Genomic DNA, 20,828 nt, shown 5'->3' on the forward strand with positions numbered 1-20,828 from the left:
TAGATCTCTAAAACTACGCCACGGATTTTGATACGGTTTTTTTAATAGATAGAGTGATTCAAGAGGAAGGTTTATATGTATAATAACATTCATTATATAGTAAAGAAATATTGTTATTAATAATAATTACATTTTTTCCGTTTACATTGCAAACGCAGGCTGAACCCTACGAGATTTCTCAAAATAATGTACGAAGTACGATATTGTACAGTTTGAAAAGGTCTACAGAAAACTGCGCGATGGTATATGTCTATCTCTTATAGATAACCCACAATAACATTGTTTTACTCCTAATTTAACGCGTGCGAAGCCGCGGGCAAAAGCTAGTTTTAGGATAAAGAATTAAATGCACACTGACATTCCTAAATGATACAATTTACAGTTAAAAATTTTTGACGTTCGGTTTACTTGAACAGTGGGTATTACATACAAACAAATACCAAAATTACATCACAATATTTGTTCGGCAAACAGAAGAGGAGCTGTATGAGAATAGAAAACAAGTTGTTACTGATGACTAGTTAAATTTAAAATCATTCCTTTTTAAAATATAAAAATTAAAATTATGTTAGGTGCTGCGTCTTTCGATAAAAATCCTAACGGTATTCGGTAAATTGTATCTATTTGTAGTTGTAAACGAAAATAAATATTTTGTAGTTATTATTGTGAACTTCCTACGAATGCAACAGAGCCACAATAGATGAATTTATGGTACTGTTTCCCTCGTAATTTTCAGGTAGTCACCCAGATGTTACGATTCTGGAATTATTTGCCTGGTTTTCAAGTTTCTCCAGCGTTTTTAGATAACAATGTCCTATACGACCCGACGTATTTATTTTATCTTTTACGTGTATTAATGTTTTTCAGAATTTGACCATTTTCACTAATATCGTACAAGGATAAATGAACATGGTTTCGTCGAAAGTTGAGTGAGTGTCACTTTATTAATACGTAACTCTATATTTATCGTCTGTTAACATTTTATAATTTTTATATTACAGTTTTAAAGGAATTAGTCTTGTCAATTGTATTATAAGGATTAATTAAAAAATGTAAGAGTGTTTGAACACTACTAATTCATAAGCTGCTTAATGCAAATTTTTTAACTATAAATTTAATTTAATATAATGCGTAGTTGCGTACTGGCGGGTGTATTCTACAATTGCATTAAATATTTTATTTATGCTTTTGTAGTCTGTACTTACACATACATATTTTTTTAATTAGGAAATATGATTTTTAAAGTAATCAGAATGTTAACCCTAATTACTCTGTACAGTCAGGTCAGGTCAGGTCAGGTCAGGTCAATTTCAAACGACAACCAACTTTCTGACATTTAAAAACATTGTAGTCTTATACCTTATTGTCATTATGATTGACAGGTCGTTTGAAATTCCGTGTCCCACACTGTACATATGAGGTGAATGCAGCACAAAGGAAATATCTTGACACGAAATGCAAACATGACAATTAATAATTTTCTAATGACATTTACTGATTTGGATATAAGTGTATGACACATGACTTACAAAGAAAAACAGTTAATAAAAAATATACAATTTTATTGATTTTGTGAAAAGCATTGACAAGTTATTGGTTAAACTGTATAAAACATATTCCAGAATAAATTCAACTTTTATTTTACATAAAATACATAAATAAAACTGCATGGTTGCAAATAAAAATTATAACGCAATTATATATTACTATATCTACAAAAAGTTGTAGATATTCCTAAAAATTTTGTTTTTTTTCACGTTCGTTAAAAAAAGTGTAACATTTTTTATTAATTTTTGTTTATAAAGGATACATTCTTTTCAATGTACTAGAGGAGTGAAAAAAAATGTCACAGTTCATTTTTTCGCGCATTTAAATGAAACATTGTGTCGTAGCTTGTCATTTGTTAACGGAAGACATTTAAACGCAAAATATAGAAGCTGCCGTTGCTATGACGACTCATCAACACATTTGTCAGAAATTAAAATGCATTCAAAAATTGTATAATTTAATTCTTATTTAAGTGCACTGCACTAGTTTTCTCTCTGTTTTGTGCTAAACTGTTCACTCGCACCATGGAGTCGTACAGCGACGAAGATTTCTCGTGGTCTCCTGAAGAAATCATCAAGTCGGCAAGTGCGGCCACATTTAATATTCCATGTTCCAAAATAAAGAGTTTTTGAAGTAGGTGGTTGTTGAGCTTTGTTATGAACGCGAAAAAAATTTTGAACTCAACTTGCGAGCAAAGTGACGTTTCTTCATTTGGCGGATTTGCGCACTCGCTTTCGGCTCTTGTGGCAAATTTTCCTTCTCGTGAAAAAAAGATACACTTTACTCACTAGTTGCATAAAGAACTATTTACTTACATTGTTCGTATATTTTATTTTCTTAAATTTATTATTTAATTTTATATTTAAATTTATTTTACAATTTGTATATTATTTATCGATTTTTAGGTATACAATTTTTTGTACAGTTGTTTTGACGTTTTTAAAATCACAGACTTCGTGCTAACGACAAATTAAATTCGTCATTTAGGCCGAATCGCCCTGTATATATGTATATAATACATTTGACAAAACTAATTCCTTCAGAACTGTAATATAAAAATTAAATTATGAAATGTTAACACACGATAAACATCGAGTTATTAATAAAGTGACGCTCACTCAGCTTTCGATGAAACCATGTTCATTATCATTAATACATATAAGTATTAATGAAAATTGTCAAATTCTGAAAAACAGTAATACACGTAAAAGATAAATAGGTTGGGTCGTATAGGACATTGTTATCTAAAAGTACTAGACAATGTTGAAAACCAGGCAAACAATTTCAGAATCGTAACATCTGAGTGACTACCTGAAAATTACGCGGGAAACACTACCATAAATTCATCTTTCTCTCTGTTGCATTCGTAGGAAGTTCACAATAATAACTACAAAATATTTATTTTCGTTTACAGCTACAAGTACAAATTATGACTACAGTTAGGATTTTTATCGAAAGACGTACCACCTACTACAATTTTAATTTTTTCCTATTGTCATCCTGCTCCTCCAAACAAAAGTTTGCCCAACAAATATTGTGATGTAATTATGGTATTTGTATGTAATGCTCACTGTTCAAGTAAACCGAACGTCAAAAATTTTGAACTGTAAATTTTATCATTTAGGAAAGCCAGTGCGCATTTAATTCTTTATCCTATTTTTCGCTTCATTCTTAAGTACAAGCCAGGTAAGAACTGAAGTAGGTAAGAATTATCAATGAGACCGGCGGTCCTTCAGCAGCTCGTAAATGAAGAGATTTGTAATAAAGTTTCCTAGAACAGCCTGTCTCTTCAATGAAAATTTTAGTTTGTTAACGTAATTAAGTAGGTAGGTAAAATTTTAAACCGGATCCATATTTTTACTATGAAATGTGGGTACAATATGCTATATTCCTTTCTCGCTGCAAGACAGAACAAATAGATGAATAGTTTTTAAAACTGTTCCATTTTTCCACTGTTTATATTCTTGTGTCGAAGTGAAACACTAAAAAGCCGAAAGTCCGGAGATAAAAGAGTGAGTTTTAAAACACATAAAAACGACTTCTTTTTGGAAAAGCTTATTTACTTAAATATTGTTCTGTAACGTCCCGCGACGTGAAATGGAGTTTCTTAAGGCGAAACCGGACGACCAAGTGTGCGAGAGAGACAAAACATACCGAAATTTATTTCACTGTTCATTTAAACAATATTTGGTATAAACATAATTTTAAATGATATTCGTTTATAGTTATATCTTAGAAAAAGATATAACGTTTAATTTTTTTTAATATATGATTTTTTTTTAAGTAATAAACATAAATTTTGGAATTTTCAAAAAATTAAAACTTTCATTAGCCGGCCCTAATACTACAATGTCTACTAAATTTGTTAACAACATTTCCACTTACATATTTCTAATAATAAAGTACGAAACAGTAAAATACCATAGCCTTTTGCAGGCGCCGCCAACTAGTTTATAAGCACGCGACTTACATCTGTAGAGAGGATGACGTCATTCTTTTGGAGCTGCAATACTTTTAGATATGATAGATAAAAATATCTTTTGATATTTTAAAATAAAAAATAGTCTAAAACAATATATTTTTATTTGGTTCTCTTAAAGGCATATTTCTACACTTTCGGGGATCTACCAGTTCTGGCAGTAATGCTTCATGATAAAAATATTTTAATTTAGGGAACATTTTATTTTGCCAAAAGTTGTCATCTTTAAATATACGTTCAACGTACAAATCTTTCCTTGTCCATACAACAAAATCACAAAACTCACGATTACTGATATGCAATTGCCCTTGGACTTGATAAAAGTAGTCGTGAGTTCTTTTTAGACAGCCTTGTTTTTTGTCTATGTAAAACTGCTTTAAAGTTTTAGAAGCCTCCTCTACAGTTAAATTTTCAGCACTCTTTGGACACTTAACTTCAAGGATTCCATTTTCTCCAATGAGACCATCCGGAGAAGCAGCTAGGAAACCATTTTCCAAATCAACAAAGAGGCCGCATTCAACTACAACATTTTTTGTTTTTTCTTGGTAAGCGGTTATCGCCGTTTTTTCATTCAATATTCCATAATTAATGGCTGGACAATTTATTAAACTTTTATAACAAATTTGTTCTACCAACTTGGCCCAACTACTAGATTTTCTGCGTTTTACCACCGAGCCAAAGAGTGATGCAGTTAATCTGTTTTTCCTTTGGTTAAACCATTCCTCATTTTCTCGTTGTCCTCTGGTAGTTTCTTCAATCTTGTCTTGTTCTTCCTTGCACGATATGGCTATATTTTTGAGAAATTGTTCTTTTTCTTTTTTAAATTCTTCTTCATCCAAATCTAGTTTATGGCACGGTTCTCCATAATCTTTACAACCGTCATTGTTATTTTTTACTTTTCGTCTAGGTTTTCCTGAATTAAATAGCGATCTTCTGGTGTTACTTTGTTTTTTTAAGCGTTTCTCCCCAAGCCGTTTCACCAAGCAAGAAGGACTTTTCCCAATAACTTTTTTCATACTATTATAGTGCCACATAGGACCATATTGGAAATCAAGACCTGCACTTCGAGCTCGTATAGTATAGGCTCCTCTTTTCCCACGATCAATTTGTTTTCCACCAACAAACTTTGCCACAAGTGACATAAAGTTTTCAGCCAAATTGCTGGTATCATTAGTAACAAGCCGTGGTGCTTTTCGTAACAAGGGCTTAAGACATTCGTGCACATAATTATATGCAGCAAGTTCATTATCTGTTAAAACCTTTTCACTTTTGTCTGAATGACAAAAATAATTTTTACAATTTTTGTGAATGCCGAATACATGGGCTGGTCCGTTTCTCAAATCCTCTTTTAATATTTCAGGATTCTGATTCTCTTTTGAATTATGAATTATAGCACATCTTGCCCCTATCTTCAGACGTCTGACCACTCCTGGCGTAAGCACTGACCTAATAATTTTAGAAACGCCTTGTACTTTGCAAAGTGCTTTGGTATAGTTTTTTATAGCATGGTTTGCACATTCCAGTTTTTCAATATTTCGTCCATATGAAACTTTCTCATAAAGTCGTGCGAATACACTTGAATCACCATCTCCAATAAAACGTCTATATTCCAAACCATGCAAAGTTTTACTTTGTCGAAAAGCTTGTACTAACATATCGGCTTCCATAGCAGCAGAACTTCCATTCCAATTTTTGAAACAATTTTCGTGTCCTTCAGTCATATTTTGTTTTTTTCGGTAGAGACACATAGCGCAATATTTATTACGTACGTCTAAATGCAAAAGTTTTTTGGTGCGTTTGCCTATGACACACGCCACCCCCGAGTTGGCAGTGTATCTGTGCCCGTGGCTACGGTGAGACCATCCGCCATCGACTATAACGGTGATGAAAGGTGTTCCATCTGAAGTTACATCACCGCTTTCAATAGCCAATCTTTTTTCTTCTTCTCCTGTCTCCATCATAGATTCGAACAGAATTTCATGCCAAACCTTTAGAACAATAACAAGTATAAAGACTTTAGCCATCAATCATTCTTTTCATATATTACTTACTTTACCCAAATTCATTTCTATTTTGGAAAATGTTTTCTGGTCTATAGTTTTAACTCCTATAGTTGAAAATATTTCTTCCATTTGAAAATGTCCGTTCCCTGTTGAGATTGTACCCCAGACGGCACTTTCACTCAATGATAGTTGACGTGTGGTGGTAATTTTTTGAAAGGTGCTTGTTTGAGGCATACATTGCTTGTTCTCTTTTGCGTCATCATGAGTACTTGGAGTTGCTGTTGGAGGTTCACTTGCAACAGTTTTAGTAATTTTGCAGTATGGACATTGGAATTGTAAAAGCCATATTAAATTTTTACAACTAGACTTTAGCAATTTGAAATAACCGTCCGAACTCCTTAAGCATTCATGACGATGATATTCCAGTTTTCGTAATTCCTTCAAAAAATGTTTACCGTCAACTACAAATCTACCACATATATCATTAATGAGGGGATCATTTCCAGGATTTGGTGGTATTTGTTCGACAACCATATTTTCTAAATCAGTGATAGGCTCCCTTAAAAATAAAAATAAGGATTGCACACATTTGTTATTATGTATAGTAAATAATTATTACTCATGCTGAATGATTGTTTGATTCGGTGGTGACTCTTCGTCTGGTTCATCAAATTCATATATATTACTCGTGACCAAAGTATCTCTAGGAGAAATAGTTTTGCATAAAATTACTTCAAATTAAAAAAAAGTAGTATTAACAATAATGCTCGTTACCTTGCGTTCGCATATTGCTGATCGTTAGACAAAGGAACATCTTCACATGTTTTGTTTATTTTATAAGTTGACCTGGAAATCGTCAAATTTCAAAATATTCTGTGTAAATACGAGTAGATAATATGTAGTTAAAATTAAGTGTGCACCTTTTAATATTCCAATTCAGGAGTCCAATGTTCACTACTCGTTTTTTTCTCTTTGAAGATAAAGTAAGTTGTCTTTGATTCCTGCGATTTTCATTCCCTGTTTCATATCTATTTACAAAACTTACGTTGTTAGTAATCGTCAAAATACAAACTAATTATAAAGAATTAATTAATTTCAATTATTCAACATACGTAGTATCTTCTGTTACTGAACTTTCCCCTTCTGCGTGCGAGGTAGGTACATTGTTGTTACCTTCTGAGGTCAGAGAACTATAAAAATGGTACAAACATTTCAAGACTAGTAGATATTTTAAACATTATCAATAAATATTTACCTTGTAGATTGGTTGGTATTTTTCTCGGTGTTTGAATCTTCTTTCCTTTTTTTGCTATAGACACGAAAATTTGGAAAATTAAAATATAGAATATCATAACTCTATTTTTACTAAGTTTTTACTTACATTAATTGTATAAGTGTATTTATTTTCGCAGTAGACCTTTTTCTTTTTCTACTAAGTCGTAAATGATTTTTACCCTTAGTAGAGTATCTGTAGTCCATCTTCCTACAATTGTAATAGTGAGTAAACGTATAAAACTTTTTTATTAGACGATTCACATACTTCAAATTAAAGTCATTTCCATACATTTGCCATTATGATTCTTATTATACTTGTACTTACATGTAAGTAACTATTCTAAATTCGTACGTTTTATGTTGCTATGTATTTTTATTTAATATGATAATGTACCGGTAGTATTCTTATTAAATTTGCCAATTGAAAAATTGTTTAGATTTGTGGTGGAATTTATAAATTTGTTTTTTTCTTCGAATAACGAACGAAATAAAAGAAGGAAAAGGTACGTCCGTAACCACTTTTTAATTATTTGGTATCTATATAGGTTAAGCAATAGTTACTTAGTTTACTTACCTGAGTTTTATATAAATAAAAAATTAAGCAATTTTGCACCACGGCTGCACCACAACACAACGGCTTACAAAAATTGGAAAATGAATATCTTATCCTAAATGAACAAGATCGGGTTTCTACTTCCACGAAATTCGTCTGGTGGCAGTTTTCTTGAAGTTGTGATGGGAGAGGGGGAAACAAATGAACTGCTTCCGTGAGAGTATATCGGGCGGCGCAACATCAAAGAAAAATGTATTTTTCTGTTTATGTTATTATTATTGGTTATAATTATTAAATAAATTTATATTTACGTTCTGTGGATAATGCTTTATTTATGCTGGCTACCAGATTTTTTTAAATTATCACAATGTGTCGGTAAGTATGTGTATTTCAAAAAATAAAACAATTTAAAAAAAAATTGAACGTTGTATCTATTTCTATGTATTCATTTTGGCTAATGTGTCCAAAATATTTTACTAAAATTCATTACTTTTTGTAAAAATCGTGAAATAAATTCCGCGCCATCTATTGAGTTTTTGCTAGTACTAAATCGTGTCCGGTTTCGCCTTAATGTACAAAAGTATGTTGGATAATAACCGAAAAATTTTCTTGGTTAAAATTAAAGGAAACACAATTATTATTTGAAATTAAAATAAATAATATCAAGAACTTGTGCTATGCATGAAAAATATTCATTTTAAATAAGTAAACTATGTCAATAAACCATAAAACCACAACAATCTTTTTTTTGCAGAAATTATATTTCAATAAATTTTCAGTAGCGAGTTATCGATATACTTAATTGCATTTACAATATAAAATGTGAAAGAAAATGTCTTATTTTTTAGTTTATGCGGCATATGTTACCCGTTTTTTAAGACATATATGAATGGATATGTTTTGTCTTTAGTATATATCTGTCCGTCTCTAGACTAATAAATTTTAGTTTAAACATTTGATGCTGATTTGCACGAATAAACAAATTAAAACATTAGCCAAACAGCGGTTGCTAACGATGTCAGAAAAAGTGACTTGATTTGAACTTTTTCCAAAATAGTAATTATTTTATCGAACAAAAAAAATATGTTGACAGTATGAAATAAAATCCATAACGACATACCTCCGATAACTCTTTTCGCAGAACTCGTTTCGAAATTAAAAACTCGGCTCCCTACGGTCGCCTCGTCCTGAAACATCTCACTCTTTCTATAAAATTTGAGTTACCGGACCGTATTTATAATAATGTTAGCACTAACAAGTATTTAAAATAACAAGTACTTAATAATTTGTTTGTTTTATTTATTTTTATTCATTATAATAATCCCATTTCTTTATCAGAAACTTTTAAACGAAATAAATCCTACTTGGCTAGAAATAACGGCAAATTTGTGTTAGGCTCATCTGGCAACGTTGCAAATTATTTAAATGATAACTATGAGATTTTTACACATTTTTTCGTCGCCCTCTATCGAGTGGTAGCTTTATTAAATGTATTGTTGCTGTGATTTGAGTTATCTACGCGCGCGATTGGTGTCCAAGCTTTTCGCCGGCGTTTGACGGCCGACTGTTGGTGCGCCATCTCTTGTTCGCCGGCCGTTGGCCTGTTCGCTCCAAACAATAGCATGGGTCTATCTATATGTATTTAATCAATGCCCTGTATATGCAAATCCAAAAAATATGAATGGAGTGATAGATCACAAGTACAGACTCATCATATTTTGTACATTTTAGATATGATTTATTCCACAAACTTTTGAGCTGACGTCATCAAGTTTTTATTATTATTATTAATATTATTATTATTAATAGTCTTTCAACAGGCTAGGGCCCCTTTAGTGAAAGACATACATGTGAAAAAGGATACAAAAAATAAAAAAAAAAAAATGAGAAAAACAGAATACATGAAAGTGAGTGCAGGATAGTAGTGTGGCCGCCTGGAAGTAGGCAACCAGTTATACATACATATTGCAGCCACCGGATTGGCAGTTACAACACGCAAGCCCAAAGAGGAAACGCCACGGTGGAAACGTAAAACAGACTCTCTTCTTCTCCGACCACTCATCGTGTGCAGACGTCCTCTTCTTCTCCGACCACTCACCGTGTGCAGACGTCCTCTTCTCTTCAAGACCTCCACGTGGACATACACATACAACCTTGGGCCGTGTTATCATTTTTGTAGTTGGTATTGTAAATAAACCTGTACTAAAACCGTTTCCGTTAGTAATTCGACGACAACAATTACAATTGGTGACCCCGACGTGATCGAAGAACTACGGGTACGAACATGCCGACTGCCGAAGAACTGCAACAGCAACTCGAAAAACAGCAAGAAGCCATCCGGAAGCTAGAGCAAGAACTCGCCAATACTCGAGCAACCAAAACCACGGGAGATGAAGAGCTGCTCAAGAACCTCGACGAAGTAAAGGTCACATCGTCGAACTTGAAGCTACCGACATTTTGGCGACGCGATCCAGCGTTGTGGTTCGCACAGGTTGAAGCACAGTTTCACACCGCACGGATAACCTCGGACCAGACGAAGTATTGCACCGTGGTAGCGGCGCTAGACTGCAGCACACTCCAGCCAGTCACAGACATCGTAGCGAACCCACCAGACAAAGAGAGGTACGACACAATTAAGAAGAAACTGATAGCCGCCTACACCGACTCACAGGAGAAGCAGCTACGAAAGCTGATAAACGAGATGGAGCTAGGGGACCGACAACCATCCCAGTTATTCCGCGAAATGAAGGCACTCGCGGGGCAGCAGATGAATAGCGAAGTCGTAAAAACGCTCTGGCTACAGCGACTTCCACCACATGTCCAACTCGTGCTGTCTGCGAGCGAGGGAGTACCGCTGGAAAAGATGGCAGAAATCGCGGACAAATTGGCGGAAATACACAGAAGCAACGCTATGGCTTCCAGTATCAACGCGATAGGCGCCACCAGCGACACGACGCGGCAGAACACCATCGTACCAACGCAGGAAACTAACCTCATTACGGTAATTGCAGACCTCCAGAAACAGATGGCGGCCTTATCGATAGCCGTAACTCATCTAACCAACACGAGAGGGCGCAGTCCACAAGCACGGCAAAATGACCGTCGAAATCGGTCAAGGACACACAGCAGGCAACGCACGGATCAAAATGGCGTTTGTTATTACCACGCCAAGTTCGGTGTAAACGCCCGAAAGTGTTTCAAACCCTGCACGTTTGTACAGCCGGAAAACTAGAGGCGCCGTCGGGTATCGAGGCGGTACACGACGACGCGCGTCATCATCGTCTCTTCGTCACGGATCCCAAATCCGGTATCAGGTACCTAGTCGATACCGGAGCAGAGGTCTCAGTCCTGCCGAAAACGTTTTCAGGTAAGGCTCAGTCACAGACACAAGATACACCCGCCCTATTTGCAGCGAACAACACACCCATCCGCACGTTCGGCCAGAAATTCATGGTGGTTGACTTGAAACTACGCAGAACTTTTAAATGGGTTTTCATCCTCGCGGACGTCGAGAAACCAATAATAGGGGCCGATTTTCTCGAGTACTACCACCTCCTACCGGACCTGAGAAACCGGAAGCTGGTAGACCCCTTGACACATCTCTCTTCCCCTGGTTTCGTATTGGCCTGCTCCGTACCACGTATTACGACGGTGGCAAAAACCTCCAGCTACCACAACCTGCTGGCGGAATACCCGGAATTGACGAAAGCACCACGTCCGGGAAGTCAAACATCCAGCTCCGTAGTGCATCACATATACACAACCGGCCCTCCTGTAGCTGAAACACCACGCAGACTACCACCGGAGAAACTCAAGGCTGCCAAAGCTGAGATCCAGTACATGTTGGAGCAAGGTTGGTGTCGCCCCTCCAGCAGTCCATGGGCCAGCCCACTGCACCTCGTACAGAAGAAGAACCCTGGGGAATGGCGTCCTTGTGGGGATTATCGGAGGCTGAACGGGGTAACAATCCCAGACAGATACCCCATACCACACATCCAGGACTTCTCGGCCAGACTAGAGGGAAAAACGGTGTTCTCCACGATAGATTTGGTACGTGCTTACCACCAAATTCGAGTGGCCGACGAGGACATCCCAAAAACTGCAGTGTGTACGCCATTCGGTTTATTTGAGTTCACAGTGATGACTTTTGGCCTACGCAATGCCGCGCAAACTTTTCAAAGACACCTCAATAATGTGCTCAACGATTTAGACTTTTGTTTCGCATATATAGACGATATTTTAGTTTTTTCCGCGAACCCAGAGGAGCACGTGCGACATTTAAAAACGCTGTTTGAAAGACTGAAGCAACACCAAATCGTGGTTAATGCAGCAAAGTGCGTGTTCGGGGCAAGTGAAGTGGAGTACCTAGGACATAGCATTTCGACTCACGGGACCCGTCCAGCAACCGCGAAAGTGACGGCGATAAGTGATTTTCCTAAGCCGCAAACTGTGAAGGACTTACGAAAGTTTCTCGGCATGATCAACTTTTATCGTCGCTTCGTCAAAAATGCCGCATCTATCCAAGCACCTCTACATGTGTATCTGCGAAATTCGAAAAAAAATGACAAGACGCCAATCAGCTGGACCAACGAGGCGGAAGAAGCGTTCAGCCAGTGCAAGAGCGAGTTGTCCAGTGCTGCGCTGCTAGCACACCCTTCCGAGAACGCCTCACTAAGATTGACCACCGATGCTTCGGATACAGCCATGGGGGCTGTGTTGGAGCAGGAGGTTAAAGGCGACTGGCAACCCCTGGGATTTTTCTCAAAAAAGTTGACCAACACCCAACGAAGGTACAGCACGTACGACCGCGAACTGCTCGCGATATACGAAGCCATCAAATTCTTTCGCTACATGGTAGAAGCGAGAGTCTTCACGGTTAGAACGGACCACAAGCCTTTGATTTACGTGTTCAAACAGAACTCAGAGAAAGCTTCCCCGAGGCAGCTACGCCAACTCGACTTCATCAGTCAGTTCACTACGGAGATAGAACACATTCCGGGCGAAAACAACATGGTGGCGGACACATTATCCCGAATCAGCGAAGTTCACACGGCAGCAGTGATCGACCCAGACGAACTCGCCTCCGCCCAAGAACAAGACCTGGAGTTGAGAAACCTGCTGAATTCCAGTACCAGTTTGAAACTCCAGAATCTCACACCCATGAATTCGGATACGGCGATCTGGTGCGACACAGCCACGGGGAGAATTCGCCCCTACATACCCCTCCACTTACGAAAAAGGGTATTTGACATGGTACATTCTAAATCACACCCAGGCGGCAAAGCCACATTCAAGGCGGTACATAAAAGTTTCGTGTGGCCATACATGGAACGCAACATAAAAAAATGGGCGCGCGAATGCCTTCCTTGCCAGCGGTCAAAGGTGAGTAGGCACACTAGAACACCCCTAAAACATTTTGAACTTACAGAATGCCGATTCGAACATGTACACATGGACATCGTTGGGCCATTACCACCATCACAGGGACACCGGTACTGCCTCACGATGACAGACAGGTTCACCCGATGGCCAGAAGTAATTCCAATGACGGACATGACGGCGGAGACGGTGGCGAAAACCTTTTACGCAACCTGGGTTGCGCGGTTTGGTTGCCCCCACCATATTACAACTGACCAAGGCCGGCAGTTCGAGGCCACACTGATGTCTGCCCTCACAGACCTTTTGGGCACTAAACGTTGCCGAACCACGCCATACCGACCACAGTGCAACGGGATGATCGAGAGGTGGCACAGAACGATCAAAGCCGCCATCATGTGCCACGAGACCAGTGACTGGTACGACATCCTCCCTACGGTGCTGTTAGGTTTAAGGACAACAATCAAGGACGACCTTCAGTGTTCCCCAGCCGAGCTGACTTACGGCACGCAACTACGAATCCCGGGGGAATTTTTCTTCGCAAACGACGAGCCAGAAGTCGACCCCAGCAATTTCGTCGACAAGTTGAGGCTCCACATGCGCAACGTCCGACCAAGGCCAGCAACCCACCATGGCCACCACAAGACTTTTGTCCACCCAGAGCTGTCTGACTGTTCCCACATCTTCCTCAGAGATGACTCAGTCAGGAAGCCACTACAACCACCATACACCGGACCACACCACGTATTACGACGTACGGACAAGGTGATAGTAATAAGCAGGAATGGTAGAGAAACCACAGTGAGCCTGGACCGAGTAAAACCGGCTTTCATATCGGCAGAGTCCTGCACTCCGCCTCATGTGCAGCCCCCAACGCAACAGGTCCCGACAACACCTGCGTCGACGAGCACCACTACAAGGTCAGGAAGAACAGCCAGGCCACCAGTGAAATTCCGCGACTACGAAACGTAGTCACTGGGAGGGGACTACTGTGGCCGCCTGGAAGTAGGCAACCAGTTATACATACATATTGCAGCCACCGGATTGGCAGTTACAACACGCAAGCCCAAAGAGGAAACGCCACGGTGGAAACGTAAAACAGACTCTCTTCTTCTCCGACCACTCATCGTGTGCAGACGTCCTCTTCTTCTCCGACCACTCACCGTGTGCAGACGTCCTCTTCTCTTCAAGACCTCCACGTGGACATACACATACAACCTTGGGCCGTGTTATCATTTTTGTAGTTGGTATTGTAAATAAACCTGTACTAAAACCGTTTCCGTTAGTAATTCGACGACAACAATTACAGTAGCTACCATTATAATTTGTAACAGATTTTGATATCACGAGTTGTGCAATTGAAGATATCCACCTCGTTTTCTATCTGCATATAGTTTCTTATCATCTGATAGAGGGGTGACGCTTTAGTACCATTGGTTTTTGGTCGTGGTGCCTCTAAGACTGAACTAAATCTCAAGTTAGTTCCGCAGGCTTTGAAGTACAAAAGGTTCAGAATATCTTCACAATCTACTACTGAATGTATAATATTGTGCAACAACATAAGAGAGGCAATATTCCGGCGGCATAATAAACTTTGTATTTTAAAGCGTTTGAGATATACATCATTTGGAATACCTCTAGGAGGATACACACCATCATCTAGGAAACTTACGAACTTCAAGAATCTGCGTTGAACTTTTTCTAATGCCGAAATGTGACAATTATATATGGGACTCCACACAACCGATGAATACTCTAGGCGTGAACGAACATAAGTGAAAAACAGAAGTGACAAAACTTCTTTGTCTTGTATAGCACTCGAGTTGCGGATGACGAGACCTAGAGACCTATACGCCAAGGCTGAAACATTCTCAATATGTTTGTCAAACTTTAACTTTCTGTCGAAGGTGACACCATGATCACAGATGTATTCTGGTCGTTCTAGTATAGAATCATCAATTGTGTAATTGTAGAACAAAAATTTTACCTTTCTGAAATAGGATTTAACAAAACATTTATCTTTGTTTAGAAGGAGTTCGTTACTGACTGACCAGTTATACAATCTGTTTAGATTATTCTAAAAACGCACACAGTCATTTATTGTTTTAACTTCGCAGATTAGTTTGAGATCGTCAGCATACATAAGATACTCTACATCAATTTGTTGTCCAACATCATCTATGTAGATATTGAATAGTAAAGGACCCAACACAGACCCCTGGGGTACCCCCGAGGTTTGACGAAACTTGCTAGAGTAAAAGCCCTGATAATACACATACTGATATCTTTCATATAGATATGATGTTAAGAGATTAATCAAGTTATTCGAGAAACCAAAAGAATGCAATTTAAGCAATAAAATTCTATGATTTATGCGATCAAACGCCTTAGAAAAATCTGTATATATGCAGTCTACCTGACTACGCTGATCTAAATAGTCTGAAATAAACTGTGTTTTTAAAAATAAGTTTGTGGTTGTTGACTTTCCCTTTCTAAAACCATGTTGATTTGAAGACAAATAAGTGGAAACGTGATTACATATTCGAGAATGAAGAAGGATTTCAAATGTTTTTGCAAAATTGTTAATAATTGTGATTGGACGATAATTTGCTATGTCACTTGTGCTATTTTTCTTATGGACAGGTGTAATGCGTGATAGTTTCCACTTTTCTGAAAAAATAGATGTTCTTAATATCAAATTAAAAATAACAGACAACGGTTCACATAAAACTGACGCACAATCACGAATGAGAAATGAGGGAATAGCATCTGGACCAGCTGTCAAAGTTGGCTTAAGTTTTTTAATCGAATTGCAAATTTCTCTGGAATCAACATTTTTAACATATAAGATGTTTTTATTTAGACTACTTAAGTTTTCCTCAAATACTACAGAGTTGGTGTTATTATCTTGTTTGAATGATTTAACAAACGATTCAGCAAACGCATTCACTATATCTTCTGGTGACGTTAAATCGCTGTCATTATATTTCATCACATTGGGTATTCCGTGCTGTTTCGTTTTGTTTTTAATAAAAGCCCAAAATTGTTTTGGATTTATTTTTATTTCTTCTGTAATTCGTCGTAAATAATTTTTATGGGCATTTCTAATTAAATTTTTACTTCCCGAGCGTAAGCAAAGGAAGTATTGTAATCGAGTCCGTCGGCCGACTCTCTACTTTTACGTTTTCTCGATCTTTCATGACCCCTAGAAGACGAAGAAATAGGTCTCCCATTTCCGTCTGTCTGTCCGTCTGTCCGTCTGTCCGTCCGTCTGTCCGTCTGTCCGTCTGTCCGTCCGTCTGTCCGTCTGTCCGTCCGTCTGTCCGTCTGTCCGTCTGTTGTCCCGGATTTTTATTAGACAGATAATCTCCGAAAGTACTCGACCGATTGTTGTGAAATTTTGTACTTATATTAAGAATATCATGTAGATGGTAAAACGCTAACCAAAATTTGTCTAATCATCCCCACCACTAATGCGATGACGTCACTTCAAAATTGTACATAGTAAATGAGTTTTCAATTGTATAAAATAACATAGTCCTACACATGTAGTTTACAACTCTGAATCGACTTTTCACCCGAAACGTCCAGATTTTTGGAAAAAAAATCAAAATTATAAAACAATATTTTGAAATTTAATTTCTAATCTGCTAACCAGATTGCTTTGAAATGTTGCAGATGTTTTAAGGCTATAAAGAGCATCATAAATCTTTAGTCAAAAAATATTTGCTTATCCCCTCCAAAAACTTGATGACGTCAGCTCAAAAGTTTGTGGAATAAATCATATCTAAAATGTACAAAATATGATGAGTCTGTACTTGTGATCTATCACTCCATTCATATTTTTTGGATTTGCATATACAGGGTGACTCAAAAAAATTAATGAATGCGTAAATATATTTTATTGATTTAATCAGGAACTACACAACCGAATGCTCTGAAATCTTGTAGATGTTTTAAGGCTATAAAGAGCATCATAAATCTTTAGTCAAAAAATATTTGCTTATCCCCTCCAAAAACTTGATGACGTCAGCTCAAAAGTTTGTGGAATAACTCATATCTAAAATGTACAAAATATGATGAGTCTGTACTTGTGATCTATCACTCCATTCATATTTTTTGGATTTGCATATACAGGGTGACTCAAAAAAAATTAATGAATGCGTAAATATATTTTATTGATTTAATCAGGAACTACAAAACCGAATGCTCTGAAATCTTGCAGATGTTTTAAGGTCATAAAGAGCATAATAAATGTTTAGTCAAAATATATTTGCTTGTCCCCTCCAAAAACTTGATGACGTCAGCTCGAAAATTTGCCGAATAAATCATATCTAAAATGTACAAAATATGATCAGTCTGTACTTGTGATCTATCACTCCATTCATATTTTTTGGATTTGCATATACAGGGTGATTCAAGAAAATAAATGAAAGCGTAAATTTATTTTACTGATTTACTCAGGAACTACAAAACCGAATGCTTCGAAATCTTGAAGATATTTTAAAATTATCATAAGCATGGTAAATTTTTGATCAAAACGTATTTGGTCGTCCCCCCTAAAAAATTTATGATGTCACCACAAAATTTTGCTGAATAAATCCTATCTAAAATGTACAAAATATGGTGAGTCTCTTCTTGTGATTTATCATTCCATTCAAATTTTTTCGATTTGCATATACAGGGTGACTCAAAAAAATTAATGAATGCGTAAATTTATTTTATTGATTTAATCAGGAACTACAAAACCGAATGCTTTGAAATCTTGCAGATGTTGTAAGGTTATAAAGAGCATAATAAATTTTTAGTCAAAATATATTTGGTTATCTTCTACAAAAAACTGATGACGTCAGCTCAAAAGTTTGCCGAATAAATCGTATCTAAAATGTACAAAATATGATGAGTCTGTACTTGTGATTTATCATTCCATTCATATTTTTGGATGTGCATATGCAGGGTGACTCAAAAAAATTAATGAAGGCGTGAATTTATTTTATCGATTTAATCAGGAATTACAAAACCGAATGCTTTGAAATCTTGGGAATATTTTAAAGTTATTATAAGCATGGTAAACTTTTGTTCAAAATGTATTTGTTCATCCCTCCTAAAAAAATTGATGACGTCACCCTTAAATTTTGCTGAATAAATCCTATCTAAAATGCAAAAAATATGATGAGTTTGTACTTGTGATTTATCATTCCATTCATATTTTTTAGATTTTCTTAAGAGGTGGTTCAAAAAAATTAATGAAGTCAATTTATTTTATTGATTAAATTAAAGGCAACACTTATTATTAGTATTACACCCCAACCAACCCAATTTGGTAGACATAACATTTGTTAAAGGAAAAACTCGGTTGAAACATAAGGGTAGCACGCTTATTTACATCGACTTTAACATTACAGACCTGCATTTGTTTTATGCGGTCACTTGGTTCCGCGAATGCGAAATAGACATGTTTATAATCAACCAATTGTGAATTTCACCGTCAAGAATTAAAATAAAACGCAATGTTTTATATAATAAGCGGAAGTCGAAGCAATAAAACCGATGGTCGTTTTGTTTACAGTTTCTCTGTTTGGCTCTTACGTATGCTGTTACGCTTGTCATCTTAAATTAAGAATGTTTATACATAAACGATTTTCAGTTGCCCCTCATATTACTAGACAGCGGATTTCTGTCGGGCTACGTCACGATTATAGGGGGGGACGTGCTGGATTCCATAAATATAATTAACGATTTATTAATCAAACGGCTAAGTAAATGAGAACGGGAATTAACAGCAGAGTGCAACGAAACAACGTTATTCTAATCTCAAATAAACGAAGTGCAGTCCGCAACGGCTCGCATCCCGTGCGAGCCGTACCGAGTTTGGCCTTGCCTAGCCCGACAGAAATCCGCTCTCTAGATATTATACACCGGCGCCGTATACGTGAGTAAATTGTTTCGTTATTTTATTGATTATAAGAAATCAATATTCAAAACGACCCAATTCATTTTCCCGAAAATTTGGGAACACAATAATTTTATTCTTAGTATTACACTACATCTATCCCAACTGATATACGTGTCCTTGCAAAAATGTTGATGACGTCATCACAATTTTTTTTTAAATTCCCACTACAAAAATGTAATGAGAAAAAAAAAACATAATAGGCATGCAGTCGTCAAGTTTCCGACAGCGAGGGAAGTACTGTCTAAACTCTTTAGACCAATTTTTTACTTTATTGCGGTACGTTTTAAATATTTCAAAAGATACAAGTGATTTATCATTTTTGTACTTTATCCAAGCTTTGTGTTTTTGTTTAAGATTAACTATAATTTCTTTGTTAAACCATTCTGGGTAATTTCTGGTTGGCTGCCTTTTCTTGGGCACAAAAAAATTGAAGATTTTATACAACTTGTCATAAAGTAATTCAACAGCCCTGTTCACATCTGTTATGGAATTTAGAAAAGAAAAGTCAGTTTCTACTATGTTGCGATATAAGGATGGAAAATCAGCTTTTTTAAAATTAAATTCGCCACCATTCCTGGTGCGAATTTAATTTTAAAATGTGTGCTAACTTATTTTTTACATTTTTTACAGTAATCTCTAAGGCAGGATGATGCACATCTTCTGAAGTTAGTATTTCTTCTGAGTGGATTACCGAGCATTCGACATCGCATAAAACTAAATCTAAGACTCGCGCATCTAAATTGGTGACAAAATTTTTCTGAGAAAGCCCAAAGAAATTACAAAAGTTGTCACAGGCGTTATAAATATTTGACGAAGCAGTATTTCTTGAATAACAATTAAGGAATTCGGGTATATTAAAATCACCTAATACAAGCAGGTTCGAGTTAAAGTTAATATTAGCAGACATTAAGCATTCAAAAAGAGAAGAATAATCATGGACACCACAAGAAGGATGAATATATAAGACAATAACATAAAGAAATTTATACCCCAGTCTTATTTTTACTGCTAATTGTTAATTTATGTGCGTATTTAAAGTGCGAAAAATAAAAGGCCAACGATGTTAACACTAGCGAAGGTATTTATTAACTGACTTAGATATGTACAATATGTGAAAACTAACTTAGTAAAAAAGGTCTCGACATCTGGACGTCGATTTGCCGTGAAACGCCGACAAAGACAAAAGGGTCCAGACTTTCAACCACACAAGTGTCGCACCGGTACTGGGCCAGAGCGTATCTAATTCTGACATATTGCAACACTAATATGTCTATTAGTTTCAGGTCGGTAAATTGACGACAAACTTGCACTGGATCTATTACTGTTATTTGTACCTCTTTCTGAGCTGCAATAAGCACACCTCCACCTCTTCGCATTGATGTTACGCTAAAGTCACGATCTTTTCTGAAAACATTGTACATTTTTGTATCAAAATACTCACCATTGAAGGAGCTAGAGTTTAGCCAAGTTTCTGTCAAAATTAATATATCAAAGTGAGACATCGCACTAGAGTTTATGAGAATCTCTGAAGCCTTTGTATTCATACCTCTAACATTTTGGTAGTATACGTGGATATTTTGAGTACTACTATTATTAATGGACGAAATAGAATGATAATTATTACGTGCGATCTCATAA

At 36.7% G+C, this 20,828-nt stretch overlaps 1 protein-coding gene and 1 long non-coding RNA gene across 2 annotated transcripts; one reads left to right on the forward strand and one right to left on the reverse strand.

The window, feature by feature from the left end:
• Positions 1-6,897: 6,897 nt before the first annotated feature.
• LOC135139129 (uncharacterized) lies at positions 6,898-7,501 on the reverse strand. The gene is made up of 4 exons (XR_010282123.1): positions 7,412-7,501; positions 7,286-7,339; positions 7,143-7,220; positions 6,898-7,058 (listed from the first exon to the last, which is right to left on the reverse strand). It is a non-coding gene; the product is annotated as an uncharacterized LOC135139129 (long non-coding RNA).
• Positions 7,502-10,142: 2,641 nt separating this feature from the next.
• On the forward strand, positions 10,143-11,090 carry LOC135137934 (uncharacterized). Its single transcript, XM_064067713.1, has one exon. The coding sequence runs from the start codon at positions 10,143-10,145 to the stop codon at positions 11,088-11,090; it is 948 nt and encodes a 315-aa protein (XP_063923783.1).
• Positions 11,091-20,828: the final 9,738 nt, after the last annotated feature.

This window comes from Zophobas morio, unplaced genomic scaffold (genome assembly GCF_036711695.1).
Source record: "Zophobas morio isolate AGI-343-1 ecotype UQ-CSIRO unplaced genomic scaffold, CSIRO_AGI_Zmor_V1 ptg000030l, whole genome shotgun sequence".
NCBI classification, from domain to species: domain Eukaryota; kingdom Metazoa; phylum Arthropoda; class Insecta; order Coleoptera; family Tenebrionidae; genus Zophobas; species Zophobas morio.

What these genes read in the sequence shown, in the direction of transcription:
- LOC135137934 (XM_064067713.1), top strand. Translation starts at nt 10,143, where the DNA reads ATGCCGACTGCCGAAGAACTGCAACAGCAACTCGAAAAACAGCAAGAA.